The sequence below is a fragment of the Hyalella azteca genome, unplaced genomic scaffold (genome assembly GCF_000764305.2).
Source record: "Hyalella azteca isolate HAZT.00-mixed unplaced genomic scaffold, Hazt_2.0.2 contig4650, whole genome shotgun sequence".
NCBI classification, from domain to species: domain Eukaryota; kingdom Metazoa; phylum Arthropoda; class Malacostraca; order Amphipoda; family Hyalellidae; genus Hyalella; species Hyalella azteca.
The window spans coordinates 183,157-210,638 of record NW_025934862.1 but is presented as its reverse complement, the minus strand read 5'-3'; the positions used below and the strand labels follow the sequence as shown (position 1 = coordinate 210,638).

Below are 27,482 nucleotides of genomic sequence, written 5' to 3'. Positions count from 1 at the left end.
GTATCAAGTCAACACTACAGTCAGTATCAAGTCAACACTACAGTCAGTATCAAGTCAACACTACAGTCAGTATCAAGTCAACACTACAGTCAGTATCAAGTCAACACTACAGTCATCAGTATTCGACCAGCCCTCGTCAGGGTGGCCGGGCAGCATAAGAAGCAGGTTGCTTATTGTCACCCGGCAGGCAGCGCAGCGTCTCACTCGCTCTACGAGCCTCATTCCTGAGCACATTGTGACTCACAATAGAGTCAATAACAGCAGCTATTGTCCTCCTCAGAACATATATAATAATGATAATATGATTCATGTGAGGAATTCTGAGTTACAGTGTCGAGTCATCACTGATTTAGGGTCATATTGTGACTCGCAAAAATAGGTCACAATGATTAGATAAAAGCCTCAATAGACACGAAAAAATGCATAACTTAAAATACGGGATAAAACAATACCGAGTCGCACTTGATTTGGTCACTAATATAAATTCCAGTCCAGGTCAATATCTGTCACAATTGACCACCGGCAACATAAGGATGTTTACCAGTCAGAAGTTATATCAAGAATTCATTTTCAGTTTCTACTGATCCGCTCAAAAATATAAAAGAATCACACAAAGTTCGCGGGGCTATCAAATGAATGATTCAATGCGTGATAATTACTCCACAATTGCCCCAGAGTTACATCTAAGAACTGAGATCAACCGGAATCTCTCCTAAAATTCAAGATTAAATAACAGAACATTTTAAGGAGCCAATGTCGAGAAAAAAAAATCAGTCGAGAATGAAGCGGATTTTATTAGCGTGCACCGGAGTGCCAACACACAAAGGCTACATCGACCTAGACAGTAATTTGTTGGCTCGATCGATAATCGACTTGAAGCACAAAGGATCTAAAAGACGCACGCTTCTAAAAGATCATTGATCCAGATCTGTTTTCACGCCAGCCTTTTTGTTTTAGCAATTGACCATGTCAATTAGTGTGCAAACGTTGCTCTTAAAAAAGATAAATTCATGTGAATAATTTGCACTTTACAGTTTAAATATTGATACTGCAGATACTCCCTTCACTAGGTAATTGAGTAAGTATACATATTTCTCACACCAAGCACTAATCTCCAATGTCAGCGTATAAGTACGTTTATAGCAAAAATAAACGCAAATTACGTTTATTGCAATAATCCAAGAATAATTTCCAAGATCTTACGCATCGATTTCGCAGGTAACAGCTGCAAAATGTCAGCAGCGACATCAACTTGATTGCTCAATATATTAATGTTGTGAACGTTTCTTCAACCAGCTCAATAGGTCGGCATAAAGTTCAGTTCAACGCCAAAACGACAGGTCTGATATTTGATACCTACAGCAGCGTGAAAAAATAAAGTGAAATTTAGTGAACCACCACGCAATTACACGAGCAATGAGTCAAGTCACGAATTGAATATTCAAATCATGATATTCACTAGAAAATTTCAACACTCCATCTACAGCGAGAAACAAAAGCAATTAAAAGATGTATAATGGCGGGTGGAAAAAATAAAAAAGGAAGCTGAACTTAGATAACAACATGAAAGCTCAGTTCCATGAAGCCGAAGTTTACAACGAAAAAATTTTTAAATTTCAAGTGCAACAGCAAAGCAAGACAAGGGAAAGAAGAGCTACAAGCGGAAGCGAATTTGTCCAGTTCCTGGAATTTAGATTCAGGGAAGATAAAATAGATAAAATGCATTCGACGTCTGAAAATAGTTCTAGAGAAGCACATTTCATAGATGATACATAACAGACCCACAACGATCGCCTTTATACAGATGGCCTGGCCTCAATAAACTTCCAAATGAAAAAAAAATGAAATGAAAAAATTCCAAATGAAAATGTGATAAGCAAGCCATGCAGCGGCACCAGCAATTGCTGGCGCCATGGAAAGGCTTATCACTGCCATCTGGAGATGAGCTCGCCCTGATCCTGCATCTGAGACGAGACTTGCATCTCGTAGAAAAAGAGACTTGCATCTCGTAGAAAACGAGACTTGCATCTCGTAGAAAACGAGACTTGCATCTCGTAGAAAACGAAGCTTTCATCTGGTAGAAAGAGACTAACATCTTGTGGAAAACGAGACTTGCGTATTGTAGAGAGCGAAACTTGCATCTTGCAACAACATATATGTCTTAAAGATGACATACCAAAAAACGCACGGGAATTTTGAGGTAACGAAGATCGCAGGCTACAGTAAGAACAAAACCAGCGTATCGGGGCAAAAAGTCCCGTTAGTCAAGGTTGCGGGAAAAGTGGTGGCCTAAAATACGTGGGAATAGGTCATAATATTCAACACTCGTACTTTTTCAGCAACAATTGCAACAACCAATAAAAAGGTCACTGAAGTGATTATTATCGATAAGTAACAAGGAACCCAACGCTGAATGAACGATTCATGAAATTATCAAGCCATTCAATTTTCTTACAGCAGACAACACAGATCACATATATGCACTAAAAACCGTACGGATAATGAACAAGAAATTTCCCCAGCAGCGTCGGAAAAATGATTAGGAAAACAATTATCAGGTGTGTAACGCGCGCAAAATTATTGCAGACAGCATAATCGATTAGTTTTTAAATAATTATTATCCACCTGATACATTTACCAGCGCAACAGGCGTTTTGGGAAGTTGACTAATTCCGTAAAACGGATATTACCGCACAAAAAAAGAGCCAACGGAAATTTCTTACAAGAAATACAAATACATACAAAGAAATAGAAAATACATACAATACATACAAAGAATACATACAATACATACAAAGAAATAGAAAAATAAAAATATATTTCAGTAAAAAATATTTTTTTTATAAATATATTCGAAAGAATTAACAGACAAGTGAAAATTTTAGACTGAAAAGCCATTGAAATTACCTTGAATATTAATTTATTCTATGCTTCATCATAGTTTTTTTCGATGCTGCATTAGGTTTTATCATCAACTGATTTTCTTCTTCGATGGCAGATGAGATTTCCTTTAGCGCCGCTTCCTGGACGGTTCTGCCAAAGGAAACTTTCCAGGCACAACTTTTCTTCCCTTGATAATTGGGCTGCGAGACCTAATAGAATCGATATCACACTATCCTCACTACACGGCTGGCTGGTGGATACAAGACTCTAATTTTATCGTTTCCTTTTCCCTCACAAAGCGACTAAAATCCATTTAAGTAAAATTAACGAGCGGTTAAGTGAGATTTCACCAACAATATCGCCAACAGCTCAAAATCATAGCCTCGTTAAAGAGGTTAATTGAGGTTAATTGCCGCCTTTTTATGAATACGCGTTATCTGTCACCATGTCTCACACACTAGAAGCACATGTATCTAAAACCTTCATAAATTTTCGGCGCGGTCCGAACTCTGCAAGGACCCGGCGAACATGTAAATCAGCCGCTCCATCTTCGCTTCAGGGTTTGTGAGTTTGAAGGCAGTCTCTGGACAGCAAGCAAGCTTGGTATATATGACTCGGCTCTGCCAACCCTTCTCAAACTCTCGGGCGACTAAAGTCGGAAAGGAGATTATGACCATAAGCTGATTTCGAACGGGTGGCCAAGCAGACCAAGAATAACTTTAAGCCGAGTGTAGTGACTCTAGGGCAGAAGGTAACTGAAGTAGTTTCTCTAGGGCAGAAGGTAGACGATATACCTGAATATTGTTCAGGTACCGTCCAGCCTTCGTAAGGTTCGTTAAATAGTTGATGCGACTGTGCGTCAAATCAAAATGACTATACCTGGTCCGAGTTATGAGAGGCTTTATGCGTAGCAGAAATTGATCGAAATTGATCACTGCTGACGAAAAATTTACGGTGATAAATTTAGACGTAATAAAGTGCAAAAACGCGGTAAATTTTGGTAGAAGGGTATTAATGATTAGAGAACGAATACAGTTAACAGAAAAATATTCAAGACTTATCGAGGAATCGAATTCAGTTGAGTTATTCTCCGAAATCTTGGCCTCAAGAATCTCAACAGAAGTGCAAACATTTTTACTAGGTACTATAAATCTGCAGGCCACTATCGATAGTGTTGGCCATTCCACTCACAGCTCTGGAATTTTCCCCTTATTTAAGCATAAATAAAGGTTTCATAAAATGCCCACGCGATAAGCAACTTTTATTCGCGCCAATAACAACGCTCTCACATTACCCTCAATCCTTGGCGCTATTGTCATGGCGACTGTTGCTCAATTCCTCCGATTTGACTAATTCTGTACCTCATATTATGGAAAGTACTTGCGTTTGTTACTTAGTTTACGTTTTTAGTTGTATCGAAAAATTCAATGAGATTTTAGAGTCGCTCACCTGAAGAAATTTTAGCAATAGTATTAGTACGTGAGACCTCCAAGATAGGTTTAAATAATAATTACTTCAATAATAAATAATTACTTCAATGTGTCTCTTACGGCTTTGTTTTTCTTATTACTTTCTTACAGCCATTCCCTGATAGATTTTGGTTTAAAAGGTAAATCGTCCGGACTTGGTAAAATTTATTTATGGAAAAGATGGTTAATAATGTCAAAATTTCGTTCCATAGTTTGGTCAGGGTCGAGGAACTGCAGCAGATCTCACACTAGGTCGTGAACACAAAACAATTGTGAAGAAAATTACTACAAAATGAGCCATTGGGTGTTTTAATGTTCATGAAGCAAGGTTTCTGAACTCTATTCGCAAAAGTAGCTGTCGAAGTATCATCTATTCAGGTATCACGATTCCATCAAAGTTCCCAATCGGGTTAGGAACTCATTTGCGGCCTTCCAATTCCAGGAAGATGGCTAACAAGCAGCCAAAGAGATCGCAGTGACATGATAAACTCATTTGAACTATCGATGAATATTTTCCTATATAATATCGTCCATTGCTCATTGATAAAATTTTTGGCGTAACCAGTGTCTAAAAATATAGTTATTTTCTGATAGAGAAGTGGCTATTCGACTGATTTTCTTTGAATAAATTTTTCATTACTTGTAAATTATCGATATTCTCTTTTCTAACATATTTTGGATTTACCTTATTTTGTTCGATGTTTAAAAATATATATAATTATCTGACAGGTGCGCAGTTACTAATTTTAATTAATGAAGCGATAAGTACACAGCGCATGAATAGCAATATCTCAGTTCCTCCTCAGGGTTGAAGTTCAGTGAAGACATCAAACAAAAGCAACCGGCGCCACTGCATGTATTTTAGAAGGTGGCTATGCGTGTAGCCGAGCACGCAATTACGCTACTCACTGCAATTACGCACTAGTCGATCGAGGTCAAGGTTTCATCAATGAAAGCCATGAGGCACAGCACGACAGTCGTGACCGCTGCCGTGCAGAACTGAGTGGTCAGAACAGAACACTAAGGGCAGAACTGGTCGTGGTCTTTGCAGCACATCACGACAGTCGGGACCGCTGCCGTGCAGAATTGAGTTGTCAGAACAGAACACTAAGGGCAGAACTGTTTGAGGTCTTTGCAACACAAAACGACAGTGAAAACCACTGTCGTGCGATCAAGCTACTAATTGTACAGATCTGGTCGTGGTCTTTGAAGCACGACACTATATTCGTGACCACTGCCGTGCGATCAAGCCACTAAAGTTTACAGTGTTGATATCTAGGGTCCATTAAAAGCCACTAGTTGTGGTCTCTATCAAAATGTCACGCACGACGCAAGCCTTGAGAGTTGCGATCACACGAGCGCCTCACGTCAATGAACGCAGATCAATATAGTGATCGAGACGCTGTCTTGGTTGTCTTCAAAAGCCAGCTTAGCAATTAGCAGAGCCATGAATGTGGAGCATACACGCTCCTGAATTAATAGGACTGGGCTAGTATCAGACTGAAATGTGCAGGAATCGCACGCAACATTCAATTCAGGACGCAGAAGGTTTTATTTGTTGAAGTTCAACATCTGTTTGCAGCCTTGAATGGAAGCATGAACCGATTTATTTGCGCCTCAAATTGAACTGATAGGCAAATTTTTTACTATCAAGAATGTCATTCGGAAATAAGTTAATAAAGATATTTTGGCCTTATGTAACGACAAATTTCATTTCTACGACAATTCCAGTAGCTTGCGACGAAATTTTTCATTTAGAAATATACAATTAAAAATTTCTAATTGAAACGCATGGGAAATCAGAGATATGCTTTGAATGGAACTAGACAATCAAAGCATCCCAGTTCCGAGCACAACAAATACAGTACGTTTCAAGTAATACATACAATGAATTCGTTCTTTGTTTGACAGTAAAATTGGCATCCCGGATACGAAGTGGTTTGCTGAATTCATTTGACAATTGAGGTATCCGTCATAGAAAGTCTTATTGTTGCACCTGCCATCATAGAGAGACAGAAATTAAATCAATTGATTGGCTGCGAACGGCGGTTGCGAGAATTTGCATTTAATTTCAGCGCACGGGGAAAAATTAGCACGTGTAATCAGTCCTCTGACGTATTTTCAAGAAAATATAAATTTACATGGAATCATATTGTTTACAAAATTGCAGAAAGATAACTGTTGTTGATTATAATAAATTTGGCATGTAAGTTAACCTTTAGTAAATTTTTTCAGTGACTTCATGATACACGGTTCACACACTGGGACTTCACTCAAAGACTTTATGTAGGGTTCACTGGTTCGGGACTGCGTCCAGAGACTTCATGCACGGTTCACTGGTTCGAGACTGTGCTCAGAGACGTTTAGGTTCACAGGTTCGGGCCTGCCTATATTTATGGATGAAGATCTTCTCTTCATCGATCCGACTTTTATCAGGAGGAACTTTAAGGTCAGTGTAAACCACAACTTGAAAGCAAACAAGCAGGCATCAAGTTTTCTTCTTCAGGAGACATAGCGTCCAATTCATGGTATAGTTGGTCATAGTCTTTCAAACCCATGTGCGAGAATGTGGCTAGTGGCGAACGTCAGTAGTGGCTACACTTTGCACTTCGTATACTTGTTACACTGCATGTTTTGAACAACATCTGCGGGAAATAAACTGCTGAAATACTCGTTTTTGACCAAAAAGATTTCTAAAAAAATATGTATAAAGGTCAGAATTATGACAACCACTCTGTATATAGACAAGCATTTCATACAAGCATTGAATATTCATCATGTATCAACTATTCTTTTCGTGAAATTGCAATGAAAAAACTCTTCATTACCATTTACTTTATTTCCAACTAATAACTCAGAAAAATTATACATTCTCAAAAGCAATTTTATTTAATTTTTCCAATAGTCATGTACAGAAAATTCATTATAGCATCAAGTGAAACATAAAAAAATTCTGAAAAAATAATTGTACATCGATTTCATCAATATCTGATAATTAAAAATATATATATATTAAGTGTAATGCCGCACTGTTACTGCAATATGATTGCTAGATTTTTAGTAAGTTATGATTCAGTCATTAGTGGTTCATTAATAGTTTAATAATATTTGATCAAATCATCACTGCATATAATGTATACCGAGCGCTATTTTAGCTTGATTGTTCAGAGCGTGAAAGTAAAATTCGGACGCGCATTCAAATACCAAATACCAGTTATATTATTATTCAATCTTAATATAATAGTACACAAATCATAAATTAATTAATTAAATAGATTTATTTTCGTTCCGTACACGAAACGTTCGCTATTGTTGAAAAATACTGAATTATCTTGCATATTTTCTACAATACGCAGCTTCTACAGATAAATTCCTCTTCATTTTCGATCGTAACACATTGGACAACATGCTAAAAAAGAGACCAGTCCATATAACCAGTTTATCGAACAGATGCTGCTGAACAGACGACCTTTCCTTGGGATACAACAGAAGCCAGCAAGTTTGAGCATGCAAACTCGTGGCATTTGATAACAGTTTACACGGAGGCTCGGTACGATAAATAGCTTAGGATCGCCTTACTCTAACCTGCTCGTCTTGTGTACAGTAACAGCGTGACGTGTTGTGTACAGTAACAGCGTGACGTGTTGTGTACAGTAACAGCGTGACGTGTTGTGTACAGTAACAGCGTGACGTGTTGTGTACAGTAACAGCGTGACGTGTTGTGTACAGTAACAGCGTGACGTGTTGTGTACAGTAACAGCGTGACGTGTTGTGTACAGTAACAGCGTGACGTGTTGTGTACAGTAACAGCGTGACGTGTTGTGTACAGTAACAGCGTGACGTGTTGTGTACAGTAACAGCGTGACGTGTTGTGTACAGTAACAGCGTGACGTGTTGTGTACAGTAACAGCGTGACGTGTTGTGTACAGTAACAGCGTGACGTGTTGTGTACAGTANCGTTCATACCCACGGTGTATGCACGTTCATACCCACGGTGTATGCACGTTCATACCCACGGTGTGTGCACGTTCATACCCACGGTGTGTGCACGTTCATACCCACGGTGTATGCACGTTCATACCCACGGTGTATGCACGTTCATACCCACGGTGTGTGCACGTTCATACCCACGGTGTATGCACGTTCATACCCACGGTGTATGCACGTTCATACCCACGGCGTATGCACCCTCATACCCACGTATGCGTTCGACACCCTGTGCGTCCGCTTGAGTTTCGTCCAAGTAAACATGGGCCGTGGACAGTGCAATTCTTGGCAGGAGTTACTGCAATGACCAGGGCGTTTGTCTGAGTTCTATTTTGTTAGGCGGTCGCTTACAATAAAATAAAGCGATGCACGGTGCCGGTTTTCGTATTGCAATAAACGTAAAATATATTCTGTATGTGCATGGAATATGAAGCGACACTCAGGGTATTACCTACTAACTCTTAAATCTCGTTCAGCCAATAAAAGATAAACAAGTGTATCCCGATGATACATAACAATCACTGATTGTAAGAAAATAATATAGATTAACTTAACTCGTGAGCGAGTCTGAGAGTTGCTGTTGTTTAATTAGACAAAGATTATGTATATTATACCTGACTAGCAATACCCTCGGCCGCTGTAATTTGTTATACGAGCGCGGCACGCGAGACTGGCGGGCATCGCGTGTGCATGAGAGAGGTGCTCTACTGTTTAAAAATTATAATACAATATTTTAATTAATATGATAACACATCATATATTATTACTTATTGCATATATGTATAATATTACACATTTTTCATATATGACTATAATGTTAGGAATAATAAGAGAATTGTTAACAAGAATTACGCTTTGTTCTGCATCAAAACCTGCACTAAAGAACTACTTTTGCCCAACTAAATAGTATTCTAAAAAATACAGGATCATAGATGGCTGCTTGTTGGCTAATCGTCCATATCCCGCCTCACGCTGCTTCCATATAGCTGATTTCGATTGAGTGGTGAAACAGACCCAGAAAACTTTCTCGGTTTGCATCTCGTAGAAAACGAGACTTGCATCTCGTAGAAAACGAGACTTGCATCTCGTAGAAAACGAGACTTGCATCTCGTAGAAAACAGAGACTTGCATCTCGTAGAAAACAGAGACTTGCATCTCGTAGAAAACGAGACTTGCATCTCGTAGAAAACTTTAACCCGACTATAGAAAGTCCTGAGCAGAAGATCTCGCAAAGTCAGTATTTTTTTATAAGAGAATTAAGCAGTTGCTTCGTGGTTACCGTTGTCGACACGCAAACTCCGTGCCGACGTAGGGAGCGAATAGGAATTTACGCACGTGATAATTACCATATTAAGCTTTAAGAAAATGGACTTCCTCCATGTTGATCAAATCTACTGAAAAACGGGAACAGGAATGCAACCGTGGCATTCATGGCGCATTGTAAGTCAAGAGATCAAAATGATTTACAAGGCAGAGTTAATTTAATGGCCCAAAAAGTCATGGGCCATTTCGAGTTCAGGCTGCAAAGACAGCGTCGAAACAGTGCATTCATTAAAATTCATTATTCATGGAGCATTTCGATCCAATGATTTCCTTCATTAGAAATTGATAACCTGTAGCGATAATTTTAACTTCTAAAGAAATGTATTCATCTGGTAATGTATTTATCTATTCTCGAAATGTATTCATTTGGTATTTGTATTTTATGTCTTGTATATGTATGTAAATAATCAAGCGCGCTCGTGTCCCCGTATTTAATAGAAATTATGCTAATTCGGAATTTGTTAAGAAAATAGAATGCAAAAGCAATATCCGGGTTATTCAAGGCAATAATTCACACGAACTAAATTCGGTTCGCGTGACTTCAAAAAATACAGACAATCAATTAGCACAATAACTCGACCACATCAGTAGCTCGGCGGGTTAAACAAACTATATATTTAAATATCTATTCAACTTTATATACGTTGATGGCAGATAATGAGCGCCTAAATATCTTTATTCGCGGTGCCAGGTCACACATTATCGGGGACGTGCAGTTAGAACATATATGTTTCAGTCAAGAAAATATATAAATCAATGCTTAGGACGACAGATACCGCGAATTGGAAACATAAGACCACGGCCAAATATCGGCTTAACTCTAATAAGGTAAAATCTGAACAATTTCAACTTCACATGAGGTTATGAGTGCGTATGATTCGAATAAAAGTACGATAATAATGCTTTTATATAGTAAAAACCAACTTTTTGACTTCAAATTTATTCTATGTGGACTCTTTCTAAATGAATTGATTCGCGTACAATAAAATCTTAAGAATACGTATTTACAATGAAATAGTGACGTCAGATTTTTCACGATGGCTGCAGCCATAGCTCGCAGCTGTGATGCAACGGCAGGCGCTTGGAAAACCAGCCAAATGCGGTGAGAAGTAGCGAAATTTTTAGTGTTTTTAGAGCATAATGAGCTCTACAATGAACGTGATGACGGACGACGACGAAGGCGGCGCATCAGCGTGACCGGGGACTAGAAAGTCCCAAACTCATCATAAGGTCATACTGTCATGATCATGGATGAATTACATTACACGATTGCAATAAGCCTATATTTTATTTACATGAAAAAGAGCTATTTTTGTTCAAAAAGTTGTTATTTTTGCAGGCAATATTAGGATAAGATCATGACATTATAAAACTAGATTTTATTCACACGTACGAGAAATGTTCTCAGGGTCGGAGCCTGTCAAAAGAACATAATGATTATTATTTCAGTACATTTTTTTTCGTACGATGTGAATTTTAAATTCTACCATATAACGGGTCATCATGCAATTTCTTGTTTAGCATACAATTTTGTATCTAAGAAATAGAAAATTTTTATTCTCAAAGATGCGGTTTCAGTGTATGTTTTTCTAAGATAAATCCCGTTTTAAAAAATTCCTACAATTTAACGAGAATAATTTGGACGCAACTCCCGAAAGAAATTCGAATTTTCCCCGCTTCATATTTAGGGAAGCAAAGGGACAATCTGGGACGGGAAAGTGAGCCTGAATGGGATTAGATTGTGGGGAATTAGTGAGACTTTAAGGGCTTTAGTAGCACCGCCTGTGTTGAAGTGTAATGGCTATAGATGCTCTTGAAGCTCAACTTAATTAATGTTATGGCGATAATGCCGTAACATGGGCAATTTCAGGGCAAGCAGGCGGCTGTTGTAGCGAGATATTGTGCCGAATGTTGAGTGTAGAGAAATACAACTGCATGATGAGAGAGGAAATACAACTGCATGATGAGAGAGGAAATACAACTGAAGGATGAGAGAGGAAATACAACTGAAGGATGAGAGAGGAAATACAACTGAAGGATACGACAAGAAATACAACTGAAGGATAAGAGAGGAAATACAACTGAAGGATGAGAGAGGAAATACAACTGAAGGATACGACAAGAAATACAACTGAAGAATGAGAGAGGAAATACAACTGAAAGACGAGACATCGAAATGGAAAACACAGAATAGGTTCGATGATGTTTACCCTGCCTGTGATGTGTTTTAACACCACAGTTGAATATACAATAAAATTCTTTCATTAAATATTCAAGCAAAAAACGATCAATAGAAAACTTTTATAATATGCTGTAACTTAGATTCAGAATTTACATTAGATTTATTAGTTTATTTCTTCTTCTGGGCAAATTAAAGGAATTATTTTTGATCTTTTTTCTCGCACCTTCTCATTTATGGAGATGAACATTTTATCAAAGAAATTTTTAAACGAAATTTCATTGTTAATTCATTATTTTCTGATCAAAATTTGCATTTGCTGAGTGCCATAGGAAAGAACTTCATTACTAATATCTGGAACAACGTGATATTTGAGCAGAAGTGATAAATGTATAATCACTTTAATATTATATTATTAAAATTTTTGGCCTATTGATTTTATCATCAGTAAAAATGTTTAATGAGAATTGTATCTATCGTTCGAATTGTGACGGTGGTACCATATAATTCACACAAATTATTTTGTTACGTTTAATTACAGAAGACAAACATTTTGGTCATGCATTCATTTCGTGCCGTGGCCTAGATTCATTTCTGCGTCAGAGAATAGTAAAAAAGAGAAGCTGCCAAAACTATAAAAGAGCTTTGTGAATATTAAGTCATTGACTTATTTGTATCATATATTTACGAATACTCTGCCTCCAAACACAAGAAATAGAATAAACAAATTTTGTTTAATTTTTAATTGGGTCATTTATTCCTCTTACTCATTACCACTTCTATCAACATGTTTCATGGGTGCTGTGGTCGAGCAACAATGTAATCCAGCACAGAACGAGATACGCTGCGTTCGTGCGCTTACGTCTGCTAACTTTTTCAATTTCCCGTCACGTTTGCCGAGAAATTGAAGGTCCATAAAGCACATTCTTGTAAAGACACCAACAAAGTTACTGTGAAATATGGACCAAGTTTGGGGCTTGTGCGTTTAACTATTAAGTTATTCTTCCAAAAATGATTGATGACATCCCAAGTCAAAATTTTCTCCAGGGTCACGGCTTTCACATAATAAATTTTCAGGAAAAAATCCCGTTTGTTTGGCTGCAGGAGCGGCGTGGAGATGAAGGAAGCCCGGGCATGCTCATACATTTCCCGCAGGACGCGTGAGTGTCTCTGGAAGTGATACACGTCCTACCAGCCACGTCTGATATTGGCACCAGAGATCGAGACTCTGCACACCCTACACCCATAGAAATGAGCGAGACGTTGTCCAAAACATACGCGCATTTTGCCTTTGTGTGGTTCATTCTCACTCAGTTTGTCCCGGTAAAAAGTCGTATCGGTGCTACTAAAGAGTGTCACTATTTGGGCAATTTGATCCAGTAATTTTGTTGAGAGTACCATGAATTCCTAAGAATATTGTACGCGGATAACAATCAGCCTCCAGTTGGCCGCCGATAAATCGACCACAATCGTCCATCGACAACCCGCTTCTGGCCACCGATAAACCGCCTTGGTCTCCAAAACAAGTACCCTCTTGAACCAAGGTCCGATATTGCGAGCATTTTTCAAGACCGTAAATTGTGGACGTTTTATTAAAACGTCAACCAGGGCAAGGAGCCTCGATGGCCGACAAAAAAGTTAACTTTTTCCTCTATTTTTTCAACCTCAACAGGGGAGCAGACGCACATTTTACCGAACTTACTTCAATTAAAGACAGTCAATGTTGCTGAAATACGCCAGATCACGGCCACGGAAAAGGGAAGAAATAAAAATATTTGCGATAAATTAACGTTTGCGTTTTAAAAAAAGAAAAAAGTTCACTTAGAGACACATAGCGTACGTAACTAAATTAATTCACGCAGAAAACGTATTGTCAGTGACGAAAGGCTTTATAGCAAGAGCCATTCAGCTTTTGTAATTATCAGCTATATTAGTACATGACGTATACTATTCCTGTACAAACCGTAACACTGTCATTAATGGCGTCACCATTAGCAACACCAGCACCATTATCTGCATTATCAGAATGCAGACCAGCACCAGCACACAGCAAGCAGCAAGCAGCACGTATCTCATCGCTGATGCGGTTTAATTTTACATCGAGAAGTTTACGAGCGCCGCAATTGCAAGCAGAAGGAAGAGGTCCGCAGCTCCGTATGGCTCCCGAGTTGAATAAAAAACAATAAAACTGCCACAGCGCGAAGCCCAACTGCCGCCACCTGGTGTGGAAACGCGAGGTTACGACGGCGCTGGAGACCCATAACGATTGAGTGACCGAGCAAGCGATCTTGTGACTAACCGAGCAATCGAGCAACGAAAAAGTGATCGAAGAATCAATTGTGATCAAACTTAAGAGATCGTGTGACCGGACAAACGATCGAGTGACTGAACAAGCGATTGTGCGACCAGTCAAACGATCGAGTTACCGAACCAGCGGTCGTGTAATAGGACAAGAGATCGTGTGACCTGTCAAACGATCGAGTTACCGAACCAGCGATCGTGTGATCGGACAAGCTATCATATGATCAAGCAAGATATTTGTCTGACCAAGCAGTTCATCTCAGAAGATAACCGTCGTTATGTCGTTGAGTTTCCCGGCAATTGACGATCGTTGCTGTAAGAACGATTCATATTGTGAGGTCGCTCGAGCGCTCCTTCTGACACGTATAACAAGTTAGCGACGCAAGCTCCACTAATAGCGCTTTTATCAAAGGATCAAGCAAGTGATTGTTCAGGTGTTCTGCAAATAAACCGACGCCTTGCGCGAAGCAAATCTGTTGCATGTTGACAGTAAAATTCTAACGAAAGCTCGGTCACAACTGAGTGCGAAGACTTGGTCTCGCTTTGAAGTCCCAATTGAAGACCGGTGCCTGAGCGAGTCTCGAGATTTTGTCCCATTTTAAAAGTCTCGAGATTTGGTCTCAATTTAAAAGGCTTAAGGGAAGTTTGGTGCCTACACACACCCGTGGTGTGGTCTCACTTTAAAGTCTCAAACGAGAAGTGCATTCGTGCACACTGCGGCACCTGAGACAGTCAGGCTAAAAAGGATAGTATATATGTTTCATTAACGAAACATGTATAGGAAATAATCAGATATTGGTATAGTTAATGCAAGTAGATATACTAGGCATACAAATTCAAAAACCTTAGTAACAATCAGCTATTTTACAGACCCAAACTTAATAAAAACAAGTCTTCAAATGGACGGACATGCATTGACACGTAATATCAAAATATTTGCCGCGACAGCGAATTGTTTTATCATTTTGCTTCTCATAATTCAATTAAAATCCCACGAGAACACATAGTCGCCTGCATCCTACAGGACACTAAAAACAACACAAAGAAGCTTCGGGATTCATTTCAAGAAAAATTTAGCGGCAAGGATCTGCCAGCAGGATACTGCACGGAGAGTCCCAGGGCAAAATGTCGTGCTGCTGCTGCGGGCAAGGATTTTCCTTCCACGCTGAGTACACACGACGAAATACGGAGGAAATATAAGGAGGAAATATACGGAGGAAATATAAGGCGTCGCGACAAGAAAGGCATTTTAGAGGAGAGTAGGCCGTGCTTGAGCTGGATATCATAGCCGGGGTGTTGAGTGAGGGGTGTTGGGTGAGGGGTGTTGGGTGAGGGGTGTTGGCGAGGGGTGTTGGGCGAGGGGTGTTGGTGAGGAGTGTTGAGTGAGGGTTGCCGGGTTTTTGGTGTTGGGTGTGTTGGGTATTAGGCAATAAGTCGCCTGGCTGAGACGAAGCCAGTGCGATGTTTGCGGATACTAGAACTGACGTTGACGCCGGCAAAAAAAGGCAAGAAATTTCCACTCGTTTACATTAGAAAAGCAGAATAAGTAATACTTCACAAGTCCACAGTAGAACTTCGAACAAAAAGAACGTTCAGTGAAAGACCGGGAAGCGAAAGTTAAATTCCACTGAAGGCGTGAGAAATATGAGTCGAGTTCACTTAACGCTCAATTTCAGGAAAATTTCCTATGCACACTGAGCCATAATGTCTATATACTCACGGGGCAAGCTTCTCTCCGTTCCAGCAGAGCTGGTCGTGCTGGAGCTTGGACGTGTTGTGACACACAGCATTGGGCAGCTCCTGGAACCACTGCCGGGACGAGTACAGCTCCTTCACCACTTGCTTGATGATCGCATCTCCAGCCCATGCTAAGGGCCTGATGTTTTGTATGACGTTTGCTTCGTTATTGTCCGGCGAGTGTTGGGACACGTCGACATCTTGAGGAGCAGAGCTGGTGGAGTGTTTGGAGTGATGGAGAGGAGGAGGCTCCATGTGATCGACGCTCCCTGGAGGGCAAAACCACGGACGTTAGTTTCGAACGTAGCGAGATTTATAGCGCTGTGTCAAGTCGCCGGCATTGCTGTGAAAGCAATAGCGAAGAGCGATCGCCCAAGCGCATGGAAATAGAACGAAGAATGCTTACAAGGTCGGTGGAGCGCTATCGAAGCGCGAACCTGTTAGTAGGAAAATCAATTAATCACCATTGAATAGTCCAGTAAATTGGGTAAAAAAAGAGTTAAAAGCAGATCAATTATTAGCATAGAATTATTAAATACTCAATACTGAATGTTTCAGACCAGTGTTTGAACACCACACCACCAATGAATAGATAACAGGTTAACACAGAATTAAAATAATAAATAACTATGCTATCGAACGTCCTTAAAATGTTTATTGGTTTTAGAGTGGCACCAAATAATATTATATATAATGGACACGCAAATATAAGATCGTACACACAATATGATTAACAATAATAAACAAAGGCAAATTTTTAAGAAATTTCTGAAAAACTCACAAATTAGTCAGAACAAATTGTCTGAAGCATAATACTCACCTTGGAAAAACTTGACTATTGCCATAAGCTGGGGGAAGAGAACATGACTTAAATTAACAACGTAAAACGAACAGACAAATTGCAGTGACAACTATTAAACTTTGTAATAAAATGACACACACATTTACAAACAAAGACACACAAGACATGATGTAACATTGAGATGAATAAAAGTTATGAGCGAATGTCTGGAAAAAGCGTTATATCTCAGCAACACAGTTTTAAAAGCTTTAAATAACTTGGAAATTATCTAAAAAGGAAATTTATTTGTCATACAAGAGGGCGTTATTAGTACTGATACATTTGTAAAATATTGGTCGTTAGAACCCGAAAAAATAGGCGCTTAACTAAACATAAATGCATTTAAGGTACGAAATAATACGTACGGTCTCAAAAGAAACTAGAATAATGTAAATATTAAGAATTCGGTTGTATGAAAAATTTATTAAGGAACGAAAAAATTATCCGCTATTGGAAACAAACACAATGGATAACCCATTCAAAATATGTTCAGTGATAATAAATAAATTGACAATGTATAGGGAAGAAAATTGGGGTTAGTAGAAAAATGAGGATCACAATAACCGACATATGAGGTTTTTCATTAACATAATATATGATTAAATAATTTTTCAACAAATTATTTTCCTTCAAAATTCAGATTAACAAAGAAACAACTATAGAAAAACACACAGACAGAGAAACCAAGATTATAACCACAGCAATACAAATACACTGATTAACACGAGCAATAAGAACGCAGTTTATTATGTTAATTGCGCGCTGTGCTCGCACAATTATTTAAGCATATGCGCAGGAATTCAAAGCTCAAAATTGCATTGCCAAAGGCATCCATTTTTGGGCTGTGTGCATCACAACAAGATTAAGATAATTGAAAAAGCTCTACAACTTGCTTTAATGGACACACAAAGACGACAAAGACTTCGATGAGAAAAAACAGAGCAATGGACAACAGCGAAGCATTGTAAAATTAAACGCACTGCAGATGTAGACGACACTTGCTGCCTCGTCGTCCGTACTGAGCAGGAAGTAAGAAAGACACATGAAATTGTCTGTAGGACACTTGCTGCCTCGTCGTCCGTACTGAGCAGGAANTGTCTCTTATACACATCTAGATGTGTATAAGAGACATCGTCCGTACTGAGCAGGAAGAGAGACACATGAAATTGTCTGTTAGGAAACTTGCTGCCTCGTCGACCGTACTGAGCAGGAACTAAGAGAGACACATGAAATTGTCTGTTAGGAAACTTGCCACCACGTCGTCCGTACTGAGCAGGAAGAGGGACACATGAAATTGTCTGTAGGACACTTGCTGCCTCGTCGTCCGTACTGAGCAGGAAGAGGGACACATGAAATTGGATAAAATTAAGACAATTCATGCGGGGCTTGATTGTACGTCAGTCTTCATGTGAAGGTCGCTGTCGCGAAATACTCATAATTGAACCAGCCGTGCTATGGAACCCGTAGGGTGACAGGGGCAAAGGCGTGAGGTGGAAAGGCTCTTTGTGAGAAAGGTGTTGATTAATGCAGTCTTAATTACAATAATAACCTTACCTTATTATAATTGTATTCTTAATTTTAAGTAGTGAATTGACGAGAGTCTAGCTGGACCATTAGGACAGACTTTTATATTTGATATAAAGGATTATTCTAAATGGTAGACTCAATTGATAAATTCGTATCATTGAGGTATAAATTCAAAAGGAATAATTTATGCACCAATGGAAAGAGAAAGATTCGAAGTTTTGTTTACATATTTATAAATGTTCAATATGGACGTTCTGTTACTGAGTGCACCGTAGCAGTGATACGGTTCTTCAGATGAACCAGAGTTCCTGGTAGAGGCGGGACGTAAACAGAGTTGCTGGTAGAGGCGGGACGTAAACAGAGTTGCTGGTAGAGGCGGGACGTAAACAGTTTCCTTGACGTAACCCCATAAGAAATAGTCACGTGAGATCAAGTGATCTCGATGGCCAGAAGTGTAGAGCCAGATCTTCATATCCTATGCGTGCTACCCAACGCTCAGGAAATTACTGATTCAAAAGGTTTAGGACATGAAGATGCCAATAAAACCGCCCAATTCGGCGTTTTATTGGGTAAAAAAAATTTTGAATCTTTTTCATTCCAGTGGCGAATAAATTATTCATTTTAAATTTATACTCAAATAAAAACGAATTTATTAAACTTGGTTTATCATTTATAATAACTCTAAACATTATTTAGTTCCCATTATTTGGCGAGTTGGAATGATTTGCATGCTACTCAAATGAGCTAAGTACACAGAGTTAAACGACTTGATAATTATAGTTAGAAGCAAAAAAATAGGCAAAAGTATTGCAACACAGTAGACGTTGAAATAAAATTTATTTGCAATTGCGCAGTCAATTTAGTTAAGGCCCAATGAGGGAACTAATTATTGCGACGCCGTAATTTGTGAAGAAAATAATCATATTATGTAGAAAATCGAATATGTAAACAATGTAAATAAAAAAAGATTGAAAGTAGAACGTGGAAATAAATAACAATGAAGTAGGTCGATAAATTCAGGTGGTGGAAGATAATCGATCTAAATGGTTAATATTTCATTAATAATGAAGGAAGCACATAATAAGGAAGATGAAGACAGTTACTATGAATAAACAATAAAAATAAGAGCTCATCTTAGAAAACTTAAATAAATACTTTAGATAACTAATAAAATTAACATCAAAATATAATGTTAACAAATATGGTCTCTGCGAAGGAAAAAAATATGAACACACAAATAAAGGAATATACGAATGTTGTAATAATGAATAGCCGACTGGATCTAAAACTATTAATAAATTTATCGATGGCTCAAAACAAACAATTTTTGAAATTAGGCAATACTTTCAATTTCGTCTTTTAAGCGAACTGCATGTAAAAATGATCATAACTTAAAGAATATTTGCAAAAGGGTCTCAAAGTCAAAGACAGGCTGAGGACCCGAGTTACTTTTGGAAACTATATAGTTATGAACACTTTCAGAATTCAAATACAGTTTCATACACTGTTAGAAAAATTACCGTTAACGGTATTACCGGCGTTTCAGTGGCCGGTCGGCACTTGGAAAGAAACACCTTGTTGCAGTTTTTATTCTAATTTGACACTAGAAATCCTTATAACATCTTATAAAAACGGCGAAACAGTTCATTTTCACGGGACGACCGGCCACTAGAATGCCAGTGTGACCGTTTTTTCACAGTTTTTTTCTAACAGTGTACATGGCGCCAGGCATATAGCCCTGATCCGAAAACATCCCAAAAGTCGAATGCGTGTTCTGAACGTGCCACAAACTTTGCACCGAGGCTCAAGCATTTCAGGGTTAAAGTAAAAGATCGATGGGACTACCAAATCCTTGGTCATAGCAAGGGCCTCAACACGCCGTAATGATAAAAATATCAGCCAAACAAGGAGCCAAAAACACGATGCCTGCCCATGTTCTGAGCGTGACCTTATAAATAGGAAGGTAATCCTACAAGGACTCCAAGCGAGCGTGCGCTGGGGCCCTAGCATGCTAAAGTTTTCTAATAAAGACCTGGTAACACGAGGAAGTTTTTATTTTATGAGCCATGGCGATAGTAGCGGAGACAATGGCTGTCTTCTGCCCTGATGCAATCACGGTGATAAGCTCGACACTTGCGCTGCAGCAATTGTTTTACGAGGACACTAGCGAAGAAAAATGAGGTGTCGTTCATCTGTAGTGTGTTCTTAACGAGACATAACTCAAAGAGAGGCGGGAGAACTTGTGAGGTCACTAGCGAAGAAAAATGAGGTGTCGTTCATCGGGAGTGTGTTCTTAACGAGACATAACTGAAAGAGAGGCGAGAGAACTTGTGAGGTCACTAGTGAAGGAAAATGAGGTGTCGTTCATCGAGATGATGTTCTTAACGAGACATAACTCAAAGAGAGGCGAGAGAACTTGTGAGGACACTAGTGAAGGAAAATGAGGTGTTGTTCATCGAGATGATGTTCTTAACGAGACATAACTCAAAGAGAGGCGAGAGAACTTGTGAGGTCACTAGTGAAGGAAAATTAGGTGTCGTTCATCGGGAGTGTGTTCTTTACGAGACATAACTCAAAGAGAGGGAAAAGAACTCACAACGACATATGCCAGCGAACATTAGAGCAAGTTCATTTGGATTTGGGTCACCAGACTTTCTGAAGGTCCGACCTTGTGATCTGATCTCCAATGGTAATTTTTCGGGACAGATTAATCAATTTGGGTCGATTTCTAGTAGTATGCTGGTCATCAGGCCATTGTGTCCGGTTTAGGCCTTTTCGTAAGTCAATTTATTTTAGCTGCCGCCGTAAACATGTCTCGATATATTCAAGTGAAGAAGGGTAAATTTGGTTGACACGTGAGAGGTCGTAATCTGTCAAAGACTGCATCAGTGTATCATATAAAATGACTTCAGTATTACAAGAAATTTTATGGCGTCAATAATCGAAATTAATTACTGAAAAGAATTAACAAAAAGTCAGTGGGTAAGCGCAAAGGTAAAACTATTCAATGATAATTTGTCAAATGGAAATGTTCCATCAATAAGTTTAATCAAAAGTTTGTAAAAAATCAACATAAAAACGCTGATTGGGGTTGGGTAATGAGCTTCAAAGAATGAGTCTATGGAGTTTAGTAACAAATTTTGAGAGAGAAATACATAAGAAATTTTGAAAAATGAAACCAGTAAAATGGAATTATAATGAAAAATATAGAAAAAATAATTGAAGTCTATTACATATTTAAAACGAGGGAAGACCTATACAAATTTTATAAATTATACATCTGCAGTTTTGCTTCAATTGCGAAGAAAATTGTTGTAACTGTTCTTGGAGTTCAAAATAGAATGAATAATGTGGGACAAAAGTCTACGGAAAAAAGTCTTGGGATTTAACTATATCTACTCTGGTGCGCTTCCCGAATTTCATAACAAGTTAAGAAAAAGATTAGAACATTTCACATTTACAGTTGGGTCTACTTGTTGAATGCATTACTAAACAATAAAAAAGAAGGCATGCTGTCCAAAATTTTATGTAGATGGAAAATTAATCAAGTCGTTTTCGTTTCAATGTCAAGCTAAAAAAATTCAAAAAAGGCTCCTGATAAGCTACATTTGGAATATCAAATATAAGAGCCGTTATGTTTGCTATAATTACATATTAACCACAGATCTTCCAATTACAATTTCATAAAACATTTCAGTCCACCAAATACCATTATTAAACTGACTCATTATATTTAATTTACTTACATTAGATAAAAAAATTGCATACCGGCTCGCAGAATGTTTGGAATTATTTTCACGGTGAGGCTATGCAATAAGACTTGACTATATATATAAAGCATTTCTTACTTCAATAATATAGTCAAACGGGCAGTAATGACCACCATATGGTCGGCATGGTTCCGCCCAGTTTATTCTAACTCTTACAAATTTCATTGTAAGTTTGAATATAGGAAACTGTAATCCATACGCTCTAACTTCGACACTATACTGTAATTTATAATATGTAAAAATTATACAACACTATATCTTCTTACCATCCAATTGCGACCCTACACAGTAATCTTTACGATATAATTGTGAACATACACTTCAACCCTTACGAAATATTTGCGACCCTACACAATAATCTCAATGATATAATTGTGAACATATACTGCAACCCTTACGAAATAATTGCGACCCTACACAGTAATCCCTGCAGTAAAATTTAAACCCTAAACTGTAATTCCAACACTTTAATCCTGCCACACCTTTCAACATAAACAGATCTGACGCGCCTCGCACACAACCCTGATTTTCAGGAGCAGTTTAGTAGCAAAGGATTTTTGCTTTCAACGCAAGCGGGGCTTAGTTTAGGAGCCACGTAATCCTTAAAGTCTACTTGATCCTGGCTCTGAGAGCAGAATTAGGGAGAATAATAGATAAGACTGCAGCACGTTAATATCTTTAAATCTTATAATCTTACTCCTAGGACCGAAAAATAACAACGTTGATGCCTTTAGCAACACTACAACAAACATTGAGATATCATTGAAATAATTTCAGTGTTGAAAAATCTTTGAGCCTTTCAACGTGATTCTAGTGTATGACTATAAGTGTAAACATAATAAAAATGAAATCTTCTGGTGTGAACACAATATATCTTTTACATGAAATGCTTTTTATTAAGTATGATGCATTAACAATATAGATTTTATGTCTATGCACTAATTAATCAATGGAACATATCGGCGTACAAGGACGGTATTATTGCCGGCGGTGTAATACGTTTACCAAATAATGAGAAACGGTGAAGGAAGAACAAACCTGATCAAAACAGTCACCTGTTGTTACTGCATCAACGCTTACTTTTCTCCTAAAGTAAATTCTTTGGTTCTCCCATAAATTGTGTGTAAAAATGCGATAACAAATAAATTAAGATAAGTAGTGTTGACAACGAGATTCAATAGAATTCCATTAATTATTGAATCAGGTTTATATTTGAATTAAATGACAGCTGAATGCTTCACGTTAAATTTCTTCATTTTTTTATTTATAGATGGTATTTAAGGCTTTAGGCTTTAACGTAACCGTTGCACAGAAAGATGAAGATAAAATGATGCTACATAAAATCTCGTTAATAGTAGAACTTTACTAGGAATACAACTGTCATAATATTTGATCATCACGAAAATTTAAACCAGAGCATCACATTAAAAAACTAGTATTCAATTCTTCAAAACGTTATCTGCTTGATCTTGAAATGAATGACATAAAAATGGAATGACATAACATCGAAAGATAGATTAAATTTTATGTATAAATCAATATTGGATCGGCATAATCGGCTCAAAATGCATATCAAAATCACAATATAACTTATATAAGTGATATATAGAGCATCTTATTAATACTCAGCTCGGAATTAAACTTCAAAGAGCAGATCAATCGTCGCTCGCATGTTAAAACCAGAAAAAACTAAGTCTCTCTAGCTGGTGCATTAGCATATTATCAATTTTAATCTGCATACATTTTATTTCCATCGAAATTTCCCGGGCCAGGTTGCGTTGTGTGTCGCTTGGATTTAATATAAGGTTCACGAACCGGTTAATGCAATCCGGTTTTTCAGACCATAATACCGCATTTGAAATGAAATGTTGATGAAATGAAATGACGATGAAGTGTTCTTTTGTTTGGTTATGCATCGCCAGTCATTTGTAAAGATCAATGACAAACTTCATCTATAGCATCGGTGTTCGAGATTATAATCATAGCCGGTCATGAACTGTCATCTTCATGCAAATTATAACAAGTCGTTTATTTTGGTCCTAGGTTTAGAGGTCATGATTAGGCATTTGTTAAAACCTTTTGGGTTTGTCTCTAGCTTTGATTTTTCCTTAAAAAATTTAAAGACCTTAAGTATCAAGCATCGCTCTTCATTGTCCAGGATTGCAATGTGATTTTTCAGGGAAACTCTGAGATCTGATATTTTTAACTTCATCAGTTCTCTACGACCTCACAAAATATTCCTTAGAGGAGGGATAAATATTGAAGCTGCGTTAACGTAGAATTTGGCACGTAGGAGGCCGATAATTCCTAAAACCCAATTTTGCGGAAAAATATGTGACATAAATAAATAAAATCTATCAGTGAAGCAAATATAATAATAAAAATACATAAAGATTTTTCATTAATATAGACGTTGGTTATTTAAGGAAAAGACAATTTTTTATAGAGCACATTACAAGGAAATTAATAAATTTTTGAAAAACACACACATGCATAGTTTCAAAATTAGAACAATCACAATCACCGTTAATATATTAAAATTTAAAATCGTATTTTTTTAATAATTGTCGTCAACAGAAGCATTCATGCGTGAACAGCGGAATGCGAAAACAGCAAAAATGCAAAAAATAACCAATGAAAAACATGCATCTCGCGATCAGAATAAGTTTTGCAGTTACACGAAGGCGCAATCCTAACGCTTAACGCAGTACTGCATATCACATTTAATATTGATGTGCAACAATTTAAATTAGACGCAACTCATCAGCTGACAGAATAAGGGAAGACTGGAACCGTCCTGCAGCCCTCGTATGCTAACTACCGAGGGTAAATGAGGGGACAGAGACCTGGCAACTTGAGGGAATGGACATACGCTCCATAGTTACAGCTTCCTTGAGTTACAGCTGTTACAGGGCAGGATAAATCTATAACTAGGATTATATGTAATATATCTACGGTAAATTATACCCTTACATAAAACATTAAGAATACACAAAAACACACAGTAGAGAAGAAAATATTCAATAAAAACATCACCTGGTGAATATTGAACATAATTTCTCGAGTGAAGGATAAGGCCGTCAAAATTAGCTGTAAGAGTGAAATTAGCACACGGAATCATTAGAAGACTATATGGCAATAGTACGAAGAATGTGATGAAACTTCCTGCCGTCCGCTGGAAGTGGTCTGCAGGTAAGAGATTTTATTACACGACACATCAAGTTAAAGAGGCTCTAAAAAATCTGACGATTATTTGGTAATGGAAAATGGTGATTTCAAACTTCAGTCAAATATTATGAGTAATAATGAATAAAATTAGGATTAATTACTCTCATTATATATACCGTCCCTTTAGTTTCGAATATAAATAAAAACGAATAATGTATCCGTAAAAATAGTGTTACGGCTGATAGTCATGAACGTGTTGGCACCGTTCAATACATAACAATAACGGAGAACACGTACGGCACTTGACACCTTACCCTATTTATGATGGCCAGGAGGTAAAGACTCTGGATGACCAACATTCATGACATTATTCGCTCGATACACATACGTATATCTATGAGTCAAAATTTATTGAAGGTAAAATTACCGCGTGGAAAAGACCCATCCGATAAAAATAAAATTAGAGACTGGTCGAAACAAATGGATAAAAAAATAAATATTGGTAGAGATAAATGTATCACTTAGTTAAACGTGTGTCAATACAAGGATGTTATTGCGATGGTGTTGTATATACCATGTAAGATTAGATGGCAATGTGTTTATTTTATATCATCAGTAGCATATACGATCGCTTCGTAGCTCAGTCATTTTCAAGAGAAGCCTAAATTATTATTGAATGTTGAATAGGAATTAATATTCAATTAAACGGAAGACAAATAAATTTGCTATAAAATTAATGAATGAATTTCTCAGCAAAATAACCATTTAATAAAATTTTTAATAAGTAAGAATATCTTATATATACTGTAGTTATGTAAGGCTTTTGCATCATTCGCCATCGTCGGACGATACAGATCAATAACGTTGACAACCGATCTGGTATTTAAAACGTGCATCGGAAATGATAACAAAAGTAAACTAAATTACAAAGAAAGGCCATTTGAAGCTATAAAAACAAACAAGATAGGCCATGGTTAAATTTTATGTGGCTATAAAGCTGGTCCTGATGTAATATTATAACCTTAAGAAGTTGTAAAATGGAAATGAGTTGAAATTACTACATTACAAACACCAGAGAGTATGTTCGTTCAGTTGGAAGTGAATACGTAAATAAATGTAAAATACACCCCATAGCGATGCATGATCACTCAGCATATCCTTCGATTTATACAAATAGTTCACATAACATTACAAAATTACTGAATAATAACGTTCCTGTATTGTATAAAATGAATAGAATAATATTACGCATGAGACAAAGTAGGTCTATTTCCTTACCCTCGTTGAAAAAGCTGCGTGTAAAGAATCAAGGAAAGCTGCAAGAGAAGTAAGCAATTTCAGTAATAATAAGGCCAGAGAAGAGTCGAAAATATACGTGTACAATGAAGACGCTATTTAGTAAGTGACGATCCTGTGACAAATTATTGTAATTAATTAATTTACACAATTAATTAATTGTGTATGATTCACCAATAACATAAAAGATAATTTGATATTAAACAATAATAAGTAGCATTATAGACAAGAGACTCGTATATATTTACTAATGATGAGTAAAAAGTTAATGAATGCATGGTGACCTTCGAATCAATGCTTTATGCTTTTGAATGCATGCTGATCTTTGAATGAATGCATATGAATGTATGCTGATCTTTATGTTGGTAGAGTTTTCAATGAAAAATTAAAGACGTGAACTGCATATAAATGAAGCCTGATCTTAACACAAATGTAAAGGCTATATATGTTACCGCGTTACACCGTGTATCATAGATGTGACTAAGAGCAATGTTCTGTTTCCGTCAGCATCTAATTGCCGTCACATACATAATAATATAATATTATTATTTGTTTGAAGTTGTAATATTGTAGAACATATTGTATACAATGTCACTTAAATATAATGATAAATGCTGAAAATTTTCCGTTAAACTGAAAAATATATTTACATGAAAAGTACAAATTTTGAAAATGTAAAAATTTGGCAGAAATAAAACTCTCCGTGTAGTAGATATGTAAACTAAGAGGTTACATTGTACTTCATACCCACACATCTACAAAAATTATGTTCAGGCTACACGGTATTGACTAGAAGTCTCTTCATTAGTGTTGCTCTGACAAATTATTTGTTCCAAAACAGAGCAATATAAGTTAATGCCCGCCACGCTTACGTATTGCTCATGTAACCACGAAAATAAAACAATTTTATATTCTCGAAGAAAAATTACATAAATTTTTACTTATATTATTCTAATAGTGATATTTTAATAGGAAAAACCTTTTACTTTGAACGTAAGTTT

The 27,482-nt window shown here is 37.4% G+C and overlaps 1 protein-coding gene across 1 annotated transcript in view; it reads right to left on the bottom strand.

Annotated features, from left to right (window-relative positions):
* Positions 1–27,482, bottom strand: part of LOC108678244 (glypican-5) — a gene marked incomplete in the record, with an annotated part of 127,954 nt that overhangs the window by 19,443 nt on the left and 81,029 nt on the right. The window contains 1 exon segment of the mRNA XM_018166612.2: positions 15,863–16,148. Within this exon segment, the coding sequence (XP_018022101.1) occupies positions 15,863–16,148 (286 nt within the window).